Genomic DNA, 14,224 nt, shown 5'->3' with positions numbered 1-14,224 from the left:
CGTGGTGGTAGATCGTTTCTCCAAGATGGCGTACTTTATCCCATGCAAGAAGACCCTCGATGCAACATTCTTGGTGAATTTATTTTTCAGGGAGGTCGTACGGCTACACGGGGTCCCCAAGACCATTACTTCTGATCGTGACATGAAGTTCATTAGCTACTTTTGGCGGACTTTATGGAATCGATTCGATGCACGACTTCAATTTAACAGTGCTTACCACCCACAGACTGATGGGCAGACCGAAGTTGTGAATCGCACGTTGGGAAACCTCTTTCGCTATATTTCAGGAGAAAAACCGAAGCAATGGGATTTGACCTTGTCTCAAGCAGAGTTTGCATTCAACAACATAGTGAACCGCTTGATAGGGAGATCACCGTTCTAGATTATCTACGGACGAGTGCCTCGCCACATACTTGACTTGGTCCCTCTGCCCAAGCATCCAGGCACGAGTATTACAGCAGAACATATGACAGACAAGATCATGGGCATCCATGCAGAAGTGCAGACCAAGCTACAAGCCTCGAACGAGAAGTACAAGGAACAAGCGGACAAGCATCGACGACAAAAAGTGTTCGAGGTGGGCGACCGCGTTATGGTCCATCTGCGCAAAGAGAGATTTCCGACCGGGACGTACAACAAGTTGAAAAATAAGAAGATTGGACCGGTACCAATCATCCGAAAGATCAATGACAACGCTTATGTTGTTGATCTTCCAGATGACATGGCAATCTCACAGACTTTCAATGTTGCGGACCTGACCGAGTATCATGAACCAGAACATGACGAGAACTCGAGGACGAGTTCTTTTGAAGTGGAAGAGACTGATGTAGAGCGGGTCGCAAACAGTTACATGGCCAAGATGGATCGGAAAAGGCCCGGTCGACGACAGAAGTAATCCAGACCATCAAACCTTAAATCGGGCGTATCTTGCAATCCGGAATGAGTTATCTAACGTAAAATATATGATTTTGGGGTAGAAGGAGCTACTGAAGCCAACCAACCCGCTGCGTCAGGTTGCGTAGCCCGGAATTGCGAAAAACCCCTGGATCGACGGTCTTTTCCCTGTTTTAATTTTATTTTTACTATAAATAGTAAGTTTTAGTTTGATTATAACTCTTCATCCGTCGGGCTTTAGGAGTTGCGCCCAACATGAAAAGAGCTTAGAATAATTAGGAGAACAGTTTGGTAAAGCCAAATAGGACACTTACTATTTTTGGCCAAAAACCTTGCGCACTAGTAGACATCACGACCGTCTATAAATAGCAAGTTTACTATTTATAGTAAGTCGCGGATTCTAGGAGTTTGAGTTGTAGTTTGATTCTGATTTCTTTTCCATTGCTTAGTACCCCTATTTAAAGGGTTGTGAACTCGTTTTTATTCATCAATTAATCAATTTCGAATTTCTTAGAATTTATTTCTATTTTCTGCTTTCTTTCTCATGGATTCGAGAAGTCTCTATGAGGAGTCCAAAGAAGCTCCGTGGATTCAGAGTAGTTATCCTCATCACGTTCATCCCTGCGTCATTTATGCACGTCGCATAGTTGGTTAGTGATAGTCATGACTAAGAAGCTTCTCAACGGCTAGAAAATGGTAATATATTGTATGAAATCTGTCCACCGAACAGCCCTACTTGCCAGGAGATGAAGTACTTCTGCTTTGGAAGAGGGCGGACTCTCGTGGCCCCGTCCATGTCCGAGTTGCTATTCAAATCTCTTTGAGAAGCTTCTGAGGCACAATCCCGTACAGGACCGAGCACGCCCTGTCTAGAGACTTGCAAGAGATTCCTTGCACTATATGATAAGATGAAGAGGATGGTCATCTCCAATTTTACTTATGATTTACAAAGGAAGGGAGCTCAATCTCAATGTTCAAATACAACCTTTAGAGGCAAGTCAGTAACCTACTTAAATATTAAGGGGAAGCTCAACCATAGCCCACCAGAGAGTCCAGGTCAGGGATCTTCTCCTTAGGACGGTCGTGTAAGTCAACTTGGATGCTCAACCTCAGTTTCCTACTATATGTCTTCTAACCCCGGTACAATCTTTCACCATTGCTAATTGCAGAACTGCAGGGGTCGGGCGCAGATTGACCGTGCAGAGGGGGCCTAGGCCCGTCCAGTCATTGTCCCAAAAGGACATATCCCCTCTGCCAATGAGCCATCTTGAGCGATCGGTTACTGCTGGAACCTCATTGCGGACCTGTTTCCAGAAGGTGGGCGTCTGCTGGATACTTGGCTCTCATAAACCTGCACCAGCAGCCATGCTCTCTAAATCTGACCATCCAGCCGAATTTCATCCTGAAGGCCTGCAGGACTGATTTGAGGTTCTAAAATCAACGGGATCTAACTTGCTATGATCCTGTGTTAAACAAACAAATAAAAAGAAACACGAGATCTATATTAAAGGGCTGTGCATTCTTACCTAGAATAGAACTCCCAGGTGTACAAGGTGCTACATGCACAATTCACACACAAGGCTGATGACTTGAGCCCCATTATAGAGAGAGGAGCTACAAACCACTCTCCCCACATGTATCCAATGTGGGAGCAAACTCGCAAGTAACGAGCATAAAACGCGACACATTTAAAGGCTGAGTTTTTACTCTCAACAAACAGGATGGCACTTACTTTTGACAATATTAAGATGAACTGGGAGTTCCTAATTTTCAAAGTCATCCTAAGAAGAAAGAAACAGAACTCGTGAAGATGTAGAGGATACACTGGTAACGTGCTCACATCACTGTAGCTAGGAGGAAAGATTATTTGTGAACAAAGGGAGGCAAGTTTCTTTTTTCTTGACCTTTCAACAACAACAACAACAATTAAATAAAATAAAAAAAAAAAAAAGTTCGAGATTCAAGGAAGTGGAAATGAATTGACAAAAAATATCTTCAAATTCTAGAAAACAAAACCACTGTTCCCCAAAGTCACACATGCCATCTTGTTTTTGTTCCCAATCGAATAAATATGGTAGTAAAAAGCTGGGACTGACCATTCCAGTCTGTGAATATGTCAGTTTGCCACAGATTGATCATTCAACTGAAATCAACTGTACATCCTAATGCAATCTAAAAGCTTACATAAGCGATCATTCTCAATGACAACAACAGGTAGATATTCAAATACAAATTCCATAGGTGGCAACAATGCAAAAATTGAATGTCAGTTGCATGCTGGAAAGGAATCACAAGACAAGCATATACACCCCCATCTCTAATCTGGCAAAGCAGTTCTGCGCTCAAGATTGTTCTTGATCTCGAGTGTGTATTTGCCAAAGGCTCTTTCAATCTTCTTATTGAAATGTTCATTCCTGTCATTGATTGAGTCAATGTCCTTCTCCTCATGGAATCTTCATCTCCTGCTGAATGACCTGCGTTTCTCGTCCCAGTCCTTGAGTTCCTTCACCATTTTGTCTATTTTCTCCTCCGAAGTTTTCGGTGCCTGCTCCACCAAAGACATTAATGGCAGCTCATATTGACATCTAACTGAAAGGAAGTTGTGTTTCTGAAATATGGTTACCTTCCCATACTGAAGACTGGAAGCATCACGGTAGAACTCTGGATCAGCTTCTTTCAACTTGTTGTATTCTTCCATGTCGCACTCTATGTTCTTCGTGCGTTTTTTGTAAGCATTGTACAACGTCTTCTGATTGAATACTGTTTGGGACATATGGGATTTATCGGCTTAATAAACTACATAAAACCATGTGAACAAAAGATTCAACAACAGATAACGTGGTCTGATGATGGGCATAGATGTCCATGCATGCCCAATTGGGTTTCTGAAGGTTGCACCAGCTGGACATGAACAGCAAACCTCAGTAAAGAACATTGAAAGGAAAGGAAAAGAAAAGGAGAAACAAAAGGGCATGTTTGGAAGTTCTGGATTCTCAGCAGACTGGATGTGCTCCACCCAAATTACAAGAGGGACAGAACCGCTCAGTGCTATTCTTATCCCAGTTACCATTTGGAGCAGAAAGCAGGGCAAAGGAACCTACATACAAATGCGCAGAAAGGCTAAATGGGGCCTATATTCGAGAGTGGAAAATGTTTAAATAATATGAAAATTAAGCTAGTGATTAGTGACCTAAGAAATCGTTGGGGATGTAGCTCAGATTTTTTTTTTTAAAAAAAAAAAACCTAAGAAATCATCATCATTGTAGGAGTCTGCTAATACAACCACACACGCACACACACACGCACACAAAAGAGCACTGCAATTTAAGCTCACCATCCCAGCCAAACGGGGCAGGATCCTTATCCCATTTCTTATATTTTGACTCTGATGTCTCCTGTGTATCAAGCATGTATGCCTTACTCATATCCAACCCATTTGCGTCAAGCAGTTTTCCAATTTTCTTTTTCCTCTCTTCAATCCATTTCTGTTTGGAAATGCCTCTTGACTCAGGAGGAGCTTCTACTCGTGCCAGCATTGCAATTTGGTTGGCCTTTCTTGCCTCATTCTGCAAGTAGAGAACCATGGCCAAAAAAAGTCATGTTAACTTCACAAAGTGATACTACTATTTTAAGGTTGAAGGAAATGACACAAGTCATGTTAACTTCACATAATGATACTACTATTTTTATGGGTTGGAAGAGAGTTACCATCTTCAGCCTCAATTCAAACAGTTTCTTCTGTCTCCCAGTAAGATTCGAGTAGTCTACTTCGATATTTTTCTCAACAGGCTGTCCATTATCACCATCAACATGTTCTTCACCACCGGTGTTCTCTGCTGCACCTACTTTTTGTTCTTCATTTTGATCAGAGCCATCTAAGAAGGATGGGCCTCCACCACTCCCCTTTTTGGTTTCTATAACAATACATAAAACAGTCAAATTTGAGAAAGAATTAAATGATTGAAATGGATGAATCATTACAATACTGGAATATAATATCATACAGTCTTCATGAGGCAATTGTGAGTTGTTTGATGCAACAAAATTCAATGACGGAATTGTAGATTTTTTTTTTTTTTTTTTAAGATGACAACTTTATTAAAAACGGCAAAGCCGAAAGAAAAAGAACAACAAACAACAAAAAAGACAGAAAGTGAAAGCAGAAAAATTAAGAGGGCTGCAGCCCAACCCAAAGAACTACATCGGCAAGGGCTGAAGAGAAAACACTCCTGGAGGAACCACATTTATCTCGGAAACATCCACTATTCCTTTCGGCCCAAATAGCCCACAAACCAGCCAAAAGGACATTCTCTACCTCCAAAAAGATATTATCTCCAAGGAATTGTAGATTATGTTCAATATTATTTCCAAAAGTATAAAATCGTGCAATCTAAAAAAAATAAATAAATAAATAATAAATAAATAAATAAAAACAAACATCATTCGCTTGAATTGAGAGAGAGGGGACATGGTTGATTAACTTTGATACAACCTAAAAGATTTATTGTTCAGGAGCACCCGTTTGACAATGAACTGCATATTGTTGAAGATAGAATCTTGTTGTCAAGAAACAACTCCTGAAAGACCCAAGTGATATCACATAAGAAACAACTAATGAAAGACGCAATTGAGATCTCATGAGGCCCAATTGAAAAGAAGCACAAAGCTGAGATTGTGACTTAAGTACACTGACTTGATGCTCGCCAGGGCCCACCTATAGACCTACGCTGTGTTGTGTCAAGGAGTAAGCTTAGGGCAAGATCATGCTTTAATGATCTGGCTACAGATACTCATCATTGGGTGGCAAATGGGGCTCACTTAAAGATCTGCTCCAGAGAACACTTCAGATTGAAGGCCATAACATGACAAAGACGTGCGAAGTTTGATCCGATGGTTGGATCGTGCAAAATCTTCATGTCCACGGCTATCCACCATAAGTTAATTGGTGGAGTGGACCTATGGATCTGTGCCTACAAACGTGCATGGATGAAGGTATTAACACACTGAAGGTGTGTAAAGTTGGAAGCTTATCAGCGGTAGGAGCATGCTAGATCAGCCCATTTACAATTCCTCATCATGCATAAGCCAAGTGGGACCCACATGCACCAGATTTGCCCCATAAAACACACCAGGACAAGATATCAGTATGCTAAGGACACCTTTATAGTTTGAGGTCAATCTAATGTCAAAACCGAATGAAAGTGAATCAGCATGGGTACCCATCATGGGGTGGCCTAGTGGGGCCTGCTTATCAGATTTGCCTGAAAACTATACCAAATCGAAGACCACAATCCAGTGAATGCATCGAAGCTACATGTAAGGTTTGGAGCCATTCTGATGTATCAGAAGATATGGAACTGCAATTGGCTGTGGACCTGACAGACCTGCAACCAGCTACAAACCTGGCAAGTGTGCAGCGGCTGCTAACTCAGGAGGCCTGCAACCAACTGCGAATCCAGAAGGCCCGCAGCCAGCCTGACACTCTCATTGTATCGGCCATATCTCTCACATTTGTTATCCAAACTGGTGATCTTGGGCTTGTTGGCAAGCTAATTTGATAAGCTTTCAAGTAAGACTAGTTTCACAAGATTCTGACATCATATGGTACCCGAAACTGGAACTACAATGTAAGACAGTTGGCCGGTTGGGTTACCCAAAACCCGGCAACCCTGTAGCAACCTCTGTTGACTTGGTTGGCTCAAGCGAGGAAGAAATCAAGGAAAAAGGCATAAGGGAGTAAGCAATCAAGGATGCTTAAAGCTCAAACAAATAATGCAAGGGAAGTGGAATGCATAGAAGGGTCCCAATTGATGAATGAATGATGCGGAAATGTAAGTTTGAAGTAGATCAGATGGAGAACATTTTCCCATTGACTGTTGGCTGTGTAAGATTGAGCTGCCCAAATGTTGAAGGCCTGAAGAAGAAGGTAAAATGGGCAAACCTAGATACTGCCTCTAACATAGAGTCTTGGAACATAATTTAAGATATTGCTTCGCCGTGAAAGACAAGATAACGAGTTTATATGCAATGGAGTGATTACCCTTGGTCCAATAAGCCAGGAAGCTCACTACTGATTTTGTTAGTGCATAATTTGGGAGAATTGAGCTTGCAATGGTCCAACATAGGATGTTTAAGGAGAAGTTTGAGTAGAACTATGCCTTAAGAGGAACTTGGCAATGTATGTATTGAGTCTATTGACATCACCACTGATCGCACCCTTGGGATACGGAAGCATCCTAGGAAATATCACACGTATCACGTAATTACACACTTGGAACTTAACCATTATAATTTTAAAAAAAATAACTACGCAATTAGTTTTCCATTATTTAAGGGACAAAACCATGTGTCCATTAGTTATGCAATTCTATCCAAAAAATTAATAGTTTTAAACAACATAAATATGTATGTACCCCATTACATATTTATTATATAGAATTTAATAAAAATTTGCCTACTTTTTCAATTTTCAAAAAAAAAGAAAAGAAATTAATTAACTAGTATGTTGTTAATGCACCAATTTGTCAATATACAAAGTTCAATCATTTTAATAGAAATCAAGCACTTATTTACATCTCTATTTAAATGCACATTTTTCTTCTTTATTCATTGCGTATCTAATGTCGGGGCATTTTCACACTGGGCTCAAGTGGGGTGGCTGGTGGGATGCAAGGGCACACTCAGGGTGGGTGGCCCACACCATGAATTTGGGGCCCGTGTGAGGCGGGTGGCTCATGTGAGGCGGAACCCATGGATTTGGAGCTCACGAGGAGGGTTCGACTGAGGTCCTAACCCATGGATTTGGGGCCTAGGACATGAGATAAAGGGATTAATTCACCATGCTCTATTAGTTCAAGCTTTTAGAACAAGTGGTTAATTGTCCTACATCAGTATCACTACTTAAATATACATTTTTTAAAATGTATTTTCAACATTTTCAAATATTATTTTCTTTTCAAAAAAAAAAAATTTAAAGAAAAAAGAAGAAGAAGAAGAGTGAGGCCATAGGAGCACCTGTGTTCTCCCAAATTTCTTTCATTTTCACCTTTGAAATCGAAAATTCTTACAAATGAGTGCTAGAGAAGAAGTCATAAGAGCACTTGAGTTCTCACAACTCGCAACCTAAGGAATCATCGAAGGTGAAAACCCTCCCTACATAAGGGAGAGACCATACCACAAAACCACCGCAAATGGAGTTACAATAGTCCGTAGAGATGCTCCTATCTTATGCAAGGTGAGCCACTCTAGGATATACTTCTTCAAGTGCCCAGTCTCAACACTGACATCCACCCCAAAAACGGATGCAGTTTCTAGCACCAAGTGAAAAGGAGATCCCTCTACGAAACATATGCCCTGTCAACACTACCACTTTCCATAAAATAAAGGCGTGGTAGAGGGAGGAGCTCGTCGCGCCTCGCCCACCTACCATATTTTCTCGCAATAAGTTCCCTCTATAATTTACCCTCTTAAGTACCGAATCTCCAAACACACTTTCCAAGGAACGCCATGTTCATGATTCCAAAATCCCTTAGGCCTACTCTGCTTTCATCTATCAGCTTGCACAGACATCCCATTTGAGAAGATGAAACTTCTTTTTTCCTCGGCCCCTTCTTCATAAGAAGTCTCTTTTCAACTTTTCCAACCTATCAAGCAACAATTTAAGGCATTTGATCCAGTCTCCTCCCCTCTATGCAACAACTAACTAAGGGAGCGTTTGGATCAAAAGTTACTTAAGATAAGCTACTTATGCCTCAAGTAGCTTATTAAACCAAACTTATTTATCTCAAATAAGTTACTTATCTACTGCTGTAAGTATAAAAAGTAACTTATTTGGTGGTATCCAAATGGGCCCTAAGTGCCTCCCCAACCACTACAAAAAGGTAAGGGGATAGAGGATCATCTTGTCTAATGCCCCTAGATGCCTTGAAAAAGCCTTTTGGCGATCTGTTTACTAGAATGGAGAAAGCAACTATTGCACACAACAACGCATCCAACCCCTCCATTTCTGCCCGCAACAAATCCCAAGCATGTAGTCTAGGAACTCCTAGTTTATGATCATATGGCTTTTTGATGTCAAGATTGCCAATTGGCACACGTTTCTCTTCCCTACATCTGGAATTGATGCATTCATGAGTGATAAGGATGCTATTCAGAATCCGCTTGTCGTAAAAAAAGCCCCCTAGGTCTCAAAAATGATCTTTGAAAGCACTCCCCAAAACCTCAAGGTACAAAACCTCAAAGTAAATACTTCAGTTAGAATTTTATACGGACCCCCAATTAGGCTAATGGGCCTAAAGTCTTTCAACCTTTCGGCCCCTTCAACTTTAGGAATGAGAGAGATGAATGACTCCTTGAGATCATTTGAAAGACGACTTCGCTCAAAGAATTCAGAAATGAATGCCATCACATCCCCTTTAGCTGCTTGCAAATTTTATGAAAGGACATCATTAAGAAGCCATTTGGACCTGGGACCTTATTTCCGCACATCGAGTTAAGAGATGCTTTAGCTTCTTCATAGATCGAAATTTTAAGAGATGCCACCTCCTTGATAATTGAAGAAATTCCAAATCATCTAGTCGTGGTCTCTTGCACTAATTGCAGGATAACAAGTTCTTGTAAAAATGAACAACTGAATCACAAATATGCTCCTTTTCCAATGTACTTTTGTCCACCAATACCAAACAGCTTATTTTGTTGCCCCTCACATTTGTTGGCTATGTTATGAAAAAATCGTGTATTCTTGGTCCCATTCTTTAAGCGACAATGCTCTTGATCTTTGCTTGCACTTGATTTCTCCTCTTTGAGGCGGTTGTGTATCTCAAGGCTAATATAGCTCTCATTTCATGTTCTTCAACTGCCAGCTAACATGCCTTCTCTTTAACATCCAACCAAGGTGTTCCAAAACGGTAACAGTGGCCGTAACAGCTACCAACGTTACCATTATGATACGGGCCGTAACGGCTATTACGAACCTTATATCATCCGTTACGACCCTTTTTTATTTTTTAAAAAAAATTGTTATAGGACCGTTACAAGGCCCTTACGACCTATTTTTTCTGTAATGGCCATTTCAACCTCGTAACACGTAACGGTTATGACCGTTACCTTTACATAACGCCCATTACATAACCGATTTTGAATAGCTTACAGGGAGCGTCCTAGCATGAAGATTCATGTTAGAAGTTTTGGCATAAGTTCAATGCCGGCTACCGATCTGATGCAAGCACCCCACATCCCACACGTGCACGCTTCGCACGTGTGTATAAGAAAAGGACCATCTTCCCTTTTTTAGTCCATCACTACTTTCATTTTCTTTTAAATCTCTAGATTAAAAAATTTCCTCTTTCTTTCATATCTTTATATTAGGCATGTAATAAATTTAGATTTTTCTTATCTAAGTATCTTCTTATTTAAGCACTTTCTTGATTATTTGTTATTTAAGTGTTTTCCTATTTTCTCAGATTTTTAGATCTCATAGCCTTTATTGTAGATTGTAAGGTTTGATTATAAATAGGGCCTATAGCCTATAGAATAAGACAAGTTGATTGATATTCTCTTATTTTCTCTATAGTTGCTTGCAGGGTGGGGACTCTATTTCAAGACTAGAGGACTATGGAGCTTGCTCATAGTCTTGCATCCGTGATCTCTAGCATTCGACTAGAGGATTGTTGGATCTTTCCCGCAATCTCTTTCTTTTCTTATTGATTTATTTGCTTCCCCTTTCGGGTTTGCATCACAATCTGATGCAACCCTCCTCTTTTATCTAGGTTGGGAAGTGGCAATGATAGCATAAACTCCCACAGGCACACTATTACATAGGTTAATTACAATCAAGCACTATCTCATAGTTTATGACATAGATTGATTACAATCAAATCATTCTAATTAATTTTCTAATTCAAGTTCAGGAGAAACAAAGACAATAATAAGAGAGTAAGTCCTACTAATGAAGGGAAAAGTACTACTTAAATAGGAAACTAATTAGACAAACAAGTCAACCAACTAATGAGTGTATATGGATGGACAAGTGCACATGTGAACAACACACAAATCAACAATACACACGTGGGGTCCACAATAAGATCGGACTGCCTGTGGGTCCACCAAGCTGATCTAATTGCACATGGGGCCCACCCTATTGAACTGAGATGCGATGGTGGGAGCTGATTGCATCAAGATTAAAGACTAAGGTCCAAGTCCATTTTGGAGAGGAGAGGGAACCATCACATTTATCCATATTCCCATGAGAGTAATACAACATTGGTGGAGATCTTTCTCATTGCAAGTGATTAGAGTTTGGTAATCCAGCCTTGTAGTAAGATCTTGCCTCATTAGAATTGGATCCTGCCATGATATGTGCTTGTAGCATTGCTTAGTACTGAAGTTAGCTCGGTTGCTCAATTGGGTGTGGTTTAGTCGTGTCAACATCAGGGACCCATTTGGATGCACCCCCCAAAAGAGGGTTTTGAGGCCTAGACATAACTTTGAGCCAAACCTCTTTTCAAGATATGCATTTGGATGCACTTTCAAAACCGCCCTTTGATCTCTCGCTTGACAAAAGAGACGCTGGAAAGGTCGCTAGCCAAAGACCAATCTGACTGGTTTTTGGCAAGTTGATGTTACAGACTTCTGTAGAAACTCCTTTTCACAGAAGTTGCGTCCAATGGATCCCACAGGATTTGGTGTTCAGGTTAGCAAAGTGTTTACATTATATTTTCGGCCAAGTGTACTAGAACAGGGTCAAACTGATTGGGTTATTCAAGTTTTGAGCAAAAACTGTGAATGGGCCCATACATACATACATACCGCATGATCCAAAAGGAAGCGTCAAAGTAATGGGAACAAACCCAATTCGCCTCTCTCCACCTGTTCTCTCTCAATCCGCTCCTTTACTTCGATGATTCTTTTGAAGCAAAATTCAACGCATTCATGGTAAGAATTGGACGCGTTTATACATTCCGGGTGAGCTCTTCCCTCCCCCATCATAATTATATGATTCTCTATCTTTCTATCGACTGAAGAAGAAGAAGAAGAAGAAGAAGAAGAAAATTCAACAACGGATTACAGCTGTGAAAAGGGAAGAAAATACAATTGAAATCAGCAGAATGCTGGCAAAACGTTATAGATACATGTATGTATATTTGGGGAAGATGGAGAATCCACACCGTTGAAAAAATTTAGATGTAAAAGGGAAGAAAATTAGATTTTTATTTGTAGGTGGATTTAAAGGGATTTGTGGATTTGGGTTTTCTCCAAACAGAAATAAAAGAAAAGAAAACCTTATGGGAATGTCGTTTCACGCCTTTAATCGAAGTAGCGGCTCTGCCGTCTATCCTCTCTGCCAGAATCAGAGGCGCCGTGTGGGGTTTATATAAATAAGGGTTTTTTTACCCCAAAATTCGTCCACATTTTCGAATTGGGATTTGAGATTTTTACTCGAAGATTACAGGATGCTCTACCCTTATTTCGAGAAATGAGATCGAAACGGGGAGAAGGATTTCCTGCGAAAGCCTTTCGCAGGAAGTTCCTGCGCTAAGAACCCAGGTGGGGCCAACCTTGATGTTTATGAGAAATCCTCCCCGTCCATCCGGGGAAAGGATCGGCTTCTCCCCCTGCCACCGGCCCCGTCGCTGGTGGTCGGTGCTCTGTGAGCCTCACCATGATGTATTTGTTTCATCCATTCCATTCATCCATTTTAAGAGGGATATAAATCTCAGGTGTACGACACTATAGAAAAACAATAGTGATTGGATATCCGCCATTAAAATCATCCTAAGGCCCACTGTACTTTCTATTTGACATCCAATCTATTAATTAAGTCATAGAGGCACAAATGAAGGAAAAAAAACAAATATCAGCTTCATCCAAAACTTTTATACCCCCAAAAAGTTTTTAACGGTGGCAGCTCATTTGACACTGTTCCCTATAATGTGCTCCAAATATATACCTCATAGTGTAAAATGATATGAAAAAATAAATGGATAGCATGGATGAAGCACATAAATCATTTTAGGACCCACGGAGCAACAACCACCAGTCAGAGTAGCCAATCCACGTCTGCCAATCCATTGCGTGAGTTCATTTGAAACGTTGACTAAGTTGAACCGTACCCAAAGCTAAGTTAGCTGAAAAAGTAATAACTAAACGTTGTTGAAATATGCGCGAGGCTAAAGAAGTTTTGATTTATGTTAATATTTTCGTTTTGTTCATCCGTCTTTATTGGCATGGAATATTATTGTCGAAACCAAGGAGGTTTCAACGGTAAGAATTTCCCGAACAACATTTTCCTCTAACTCGGATCACTTGAGCTTTGGATCCAGTTTATTTTTAGCACATGTACAAAAATTAACTCACAAAACTTATGGATAGGAAGGATTTCTCACAAGCATTACAATGGGGCCCACCTAGGTTCAACCACAGGAACTTGAAATCTGCATCCAACCAGAGAGATTTATATGCATACATGCATGTGCACTAAAGTTCAATTATACACAGATATAGTCTATCCATTAGGTTATTCCAACCTGGTACATGTTTTCCTTAAAGAAAATCTAATTTCATTAGCATGTGGGGAACAATATTGAAACACATGTGGATGGGTGGATTCACGATTGAGGATTCGACTTTGGACCTATGATGTCATTTAGCACATATGTTGTTAGAAAATTGATATTCTAATATTACATTTTTATAATTTTTGTAAAATAATAAAAGAAAACAAAAATACTAAGGAGAGGGTAAATCACGTGTGATCATATTATTCTTAAAGCGTTATTCGTCATTTCTTAAAGTAATTGATACTATTGATAGATTGCAGACAAATAGCTTATAGGATACGATGAGTTTGACTGGTTGCAGGCAAATGGCTTTATGTGGTGTGGTCCACTTGAGTTTTGGATTTTTCCTTCAATTTGAATGCAGAACCACACATGAGCTCAGAGGTGGGATTTGTCCAACTTAGGTTCCTCTTCTTGAGTCGATGTCGAGCTCCTTTTCATGTCAAGCATTTCCATAGGTTTTCTAATTTGTTGTTGGGGATTGATGAAAGGTCGAGGCCGATCTCATTTTTGCTCGGATTAGAGCCAAAGGTTGAGCCTTTAGTTATATCAGCTGTTAATTGACTTGGCGAAGTATATGGATGTTTGACCTGACCTTATTTTATTAGTTGATTCATCTTTTCCATAACAGATTTCAATCATTTAATATGTGATTTTGGATGTTTGTTTAATATGCTTAAGTGGACTACACCACAAGAAATAGTTATCATTGACAACTTGCTATTAAAAACTTACTACATTGTTTATTTTCCATCCAACCCGTTGCCATAAAG

The 14,224-nt window shown here is 40.2% G+C and overlaps 1 protein-coding gene across 1 annotated transcript; it reads right to left on the bottom strand.

The window, feature by feature from the left end:
• Positions 1 to 2,966: 2,966 nt before the first annotated feature.
• Positions 2,967 to 12,422, bottom strand: LOC131228817 (uncharacterized). Its single transcript, XM_058224699.1, has 6 exons — positions 12,174 to 12,422; positions 11,742 to 11,909; positions 4,576 to 4,808; positions 4,229 to 4,460; positions 3,518 to 3,654; positions 2,967 to 3,439 (listed from the first exon to the last, which is right to left on the bottom strand). Exons 2-6 carry the CDS (start codon positions 11,878 to 11,880, stop codon positions 3,350 to 3,352), a joined length of 831 nt encoding a protein of 276 aa, XP_058080682.1. The 5' UTR covers positions 11,881 to 11,909; positions 12,174 to 12,422; the 3' UTR covers positions 2,967 to 3,349.
• Between the last annotated feature and the right edge of the window lie 1,802 nt (positions 12,423 to 14,224).

The sequence above is a fragment of the Magnolia sinica genome, chromosome 1 (assembly GCF_029962835.1).
Source record: "Magnolia sinica isolate HGM2019 chromosome 1, MsV1, whole genome shotgun sequence".
Lineage (NCBI taxonomy): Eukaryota > Viridiplantae > Streptophyta > Magnoliopsida > Magnoliales > Magnoliaceae > Magnolia > Magnolia sinica.
Note: the sequence above shows the minus strand (reverse complement) of the source record. Positions and strands in the feature narration are given on the sequence as shown.